The 3,708-nt window shown below is 38.4% G+C and overlaps 1 protein-coding gene across 1 annotated transcript; it reads right to left on the bottom strand.

Moving 5' to 3' along the window:
* Positions 1 to 1,407: 1,407 nt before the first annotated feature.
* LOC113279734 (Werner syndrome ATP-dependent helicase homolog) lies at positions 1,408 to 2,250 on the bottom strand. Its single transcript, XM_026528404.1, has one exon. The coding sequence runs from the start codon at positions 2,248 to 2,250 to the stop codon at positions 1,408 to 1,410; it is 843 nt and encodes a 280-aa protein (XP_026384189.1).
* Between the last annotated feature and the right edge of the window lie 1,458 nt (positions 2,251 to 3,708).

Below are 3,708 nucleotides of genomic sequence, written 5' to 3'. Positions count from 1 at the left end.
TTGTCTGGGTTATCTAAGATCCTGCGATTTATAACTCTATTGGCCTCTCCACTCATTGCCAATTGGTTTTGAGTTGGATGCTCGTATTCTAACATGGTATCAGAGCAGGTTATTTGACCGCACCTTTACTCCGCGTCACCCGCCAACGAGGCTATACGTGAGGGGGCGTGTTGAGATTACTAGTCCTACATTGTATGGAGAATCTAAGATTATGCGGTTTATGATCCTTATGACCTCTCCACTCATTTCTAATTGGTTTTGAGTTGGATTCCCGTGTTCTAACATGGTATCAGAGCAGACAGGACAGTTTGTGTCGAGATATTTGACCGCATCTTTACTTCTGCGTCACCCGATTTATTATCCACGTGTTAGATCCAATGAGACTAAACATGAGGGGGTGTTGAGATTATTAGTGCAACGTGAAGGGAGTTCCAAAGAGTTTGAGGAAGGAAATATACGTTTTGTGGCCAGATTTGGTAAAGTTTCGTTTCATGGATGAGATTCGAACCTCGATTTGTTGGTCAAACGATACATATTGTTCACGTGACAGAGAGAAATTAATTAAGTGAATGTATTATTTGTTTTGCTTCATAACTAACCTTGCATGTGTGCAACAATGAAAATTCATGAAGGATACACTTTTGGAAAGATTAGAATATGAAGCTTCTTTGAATCGATTATTGAGGTCATTTAATACCAATGTCCCTACGTCGTTTAGATATGCCTGGTATCCATATGAGTATATTCGTCTGCAATGTCCATATGAATTCTTACATAGATTAGTAGATCTCATATCTAGCCGTAATATGATTTTATCACTTCGACTGCGGATGACATATCTTAAAAATTGAAGGTCAGTACGAGCAATTTTATTTAGTGAGGCCTTACTGTTAAGATTGACTGTCAGCCAAATGAATACAGTCCTAGGCAAGTGCGCATAAAACTGAATGTGCATACAATGCATGAAATTTTACTGCTGCAACCTTAAACCAGGGGAATAGAAAAAAACTTAACCATATTTTTTTGAAGCCAGAAGGGAGGCTAGACGGTACAGAAAGATATATTGCTCAGCAGAGCACAATTTGGATACATCTAGTCGCTGGAGTACTAATTGTGATTAATGATTCAAAAACAGTGTTGTTAGAGCTAACGCATAGTAGTAATGTGAATTTTCAACAAAATTTCAGGACAACAAATTTGGAGTTAATTTCTTGAGTTTAGAATTGGTGGATTGGCTGTTCTGCCGAACTAATATTAATATCATTGAAAAACAATAAAATATTAATCGTCACTGAAAAATAATAAAATCTTAATATAATAGTCATTGGAAGATCACAAATTATAAGGATTGAAAGATCACAAAATATAAGGAACTAAAGATCAAAACTCTGATTCTTAAGAACGTACTCAATTAGTAAGTTCGTTGTTGGTCCCGTTGGTCTTGCCTCCATTAGACTTCCTCAACCTAGGAGGAACCTGCTTCCGATAAGTGTGTCTTGGATTGCCTAGACTCATCAATTGGACACCTAACTTAAACGAAGCAACAGCATCTAAACAAGCATATTCAATCTGTTTATTGCTCAACAAACTAAGCTCCCAGTCGCTTGTCTGGACGAATCTGCTCTTTGGTAAATCTTGTTTGAGAACATCCTTTACCAATTTCTTCAACCCATATTTGTAAAGTCGGCTGTCTCCAGTCTTAAAAGCAACGAAACTGGCAAGATCTTCAGTTCTAGCAACTTTCAAACCATAATCGACCATAAGCTTGTAGGCATCGGCTTCAATTCCAGCACCAACAAATATAAGCTCTTCATCAGCAAGAAATTTCTTGAGCGACTCGGGAGTTTTTTTATCACAGCACGAGAACTGGTATATGAGACAATGATTATCCACACACAATTGCAACACAGCAACTTTTCTTCGTCTACTGTCCTTATTATTTCTTTCCAATCGTCTCCATTCGATATCAAGACCCACAACAAGATTATTCAACCTACTCTTAAATTCTTCCAAGAGATGGTCAAGCCAATTATCGACCACAGATGCTCTATGAGTTACGGTGGTTTCGATTTCCTCCCCGTAGTAATACACACTGTAGGTATGATGTGTATCCTTAGACTTAGGATGGGCTTTAATGCCTGTATTCTTCTTATCACCACGAGCGCTACCACCATTAGTACTACCATTGCTGCTCACCTCATCACCCCAACTAGTTTTGGACACACCATTCTGAACTGATGACTCTGCCATTGTTAACAAAGAAGAATAAGAGAAGTTGTGAACGACACGGAGAGAATTGAAAGTCTAGTACTAATCCTATCGTATAGACGTCTGTTGAATACCATAGAAAGAGTGCATATTTATATGCATTAAAAACTTGATTCCCAAGTTTTCCACTAAAAAGAATCCCATCAATATTAGGAAAGATCTGCTAAGTTGCAACCAACACAGAAGTTCTCTACAACTTCGAACTAAAATTCGGAAACCCTTTCCGCGATTTAAGAGTGCCGAGTAATATGGAAGTTCTCATGTTATTGGGTTGCCTCGGCACTGTTATTGGGTTATGCTTTAACAACCCGAATAGGTTGGTTAAAAACGACTCGTTCCCCAAACGTTTTTAGGACCCCCTATAGAAGCGGCCCTCGATACAAAAAAAGTTGGCTTATATTCAAGAGAGCACTTCTCTCTTTATTTATTGGGTGGGGGAGGAGAGGATGCATGTACAGGAAATTCTCGCTTCCCCATGCTCTAAATGCAAACTCATTTACTACTAATACGAACACTAATCGTCCAGACCAATAAAATATGCTATAAACTCTTCATTTTCCCTCTTTATAAATTCTAGATTTTTCCTTGACAAAGTGGTTCCAAAATTTTGATTCCAAATTGCAGGTTAATTAGTTTATAGGATGGCGATGTATGTTCCTCCGCATAAGAGAAATTTGAAAGTTGCTGTTGAAGGGGAGACGGCAACTCCATATTCTCACACTGCTCAGACAGTGCAAAACTGTAGCAGCAGTTTTGGGTCATTAGAGAGGAAAAATGAAACAAAAGCTGTTAAAGGTGGAAGATTTAGATTTGCTATCCACTCGATTTTTAGGTTCTGTCTTGCTGGTTCAACGAGTGACGATCATGATCATCATGGGTCTATCCAGTTGCAGCCCTTATCTGAGGACTCCATTTTTTTGAGAACGAAACATTTTACAGAAAAGCCATGCATCTTGGTGTGTACATGCAGTAAAACAAAAGGTATGTGCCAGGTTTTGAGATTATTTTGTTTAATTAACCACTTCGATAAGATGTTTAGCTATTTATGTTTCATTTACCAGATGTGAATAAAATGATGAGCAGAGAAAAGAACCCGATTGTGACCATGTCAGATATGATTCTGTCAGACCTCAAACGTTTTCAGTATGTAAGAGATCAGGAAATGGCATTTGATGAGTATAAGAACGGAAAGCTTTCGTTTGTTGCTCGATTTGGGACGATTCTCTTTCACGGGTAATTTGCTCTAGTAAGCAATGCTTTTCTTGCCCAGCATATATTGTTGCCAGGTATCAAATTTTGCATGTGTTGTTACTCGGAAAATACAGCAATTTGCTAGGAAGAGCCATGCATTCTGATATTTAGTTGTGCAAATTGCTTCAGAGATACTTGAATTTCTCCCTTCCTGCATGCCTGCCTGCCTCCGTTCTTGGTTAATCTCAA

The sequence above is a fragment of the Papaver somniferum genome, chromosome 5, assembly GCF_003573695.1.
Source record: "Papaver somniferum cultivar HN1 chromosome 5, ASM357369v1, whole genome shotgun sequence".
NCBI lineage: Eukaryota > Viridiplantae > Streptophyta > Magnoliopsida > Ranunculales > Papaveraceae > Papaver > Papaver somniferum.
This window is presented reverse-complemented; position numbering and strand designations above follow the sequence as displayed.

Coding starts and splice junctions, on each gene's coding strand:
- LOC113279734 (XM_026528404.1), bottom strand. CDS start 2,250: ATGGCAGAGTCATCAGTTCAGAATGGTGTGTCCAAAACTAGTTGGGGT.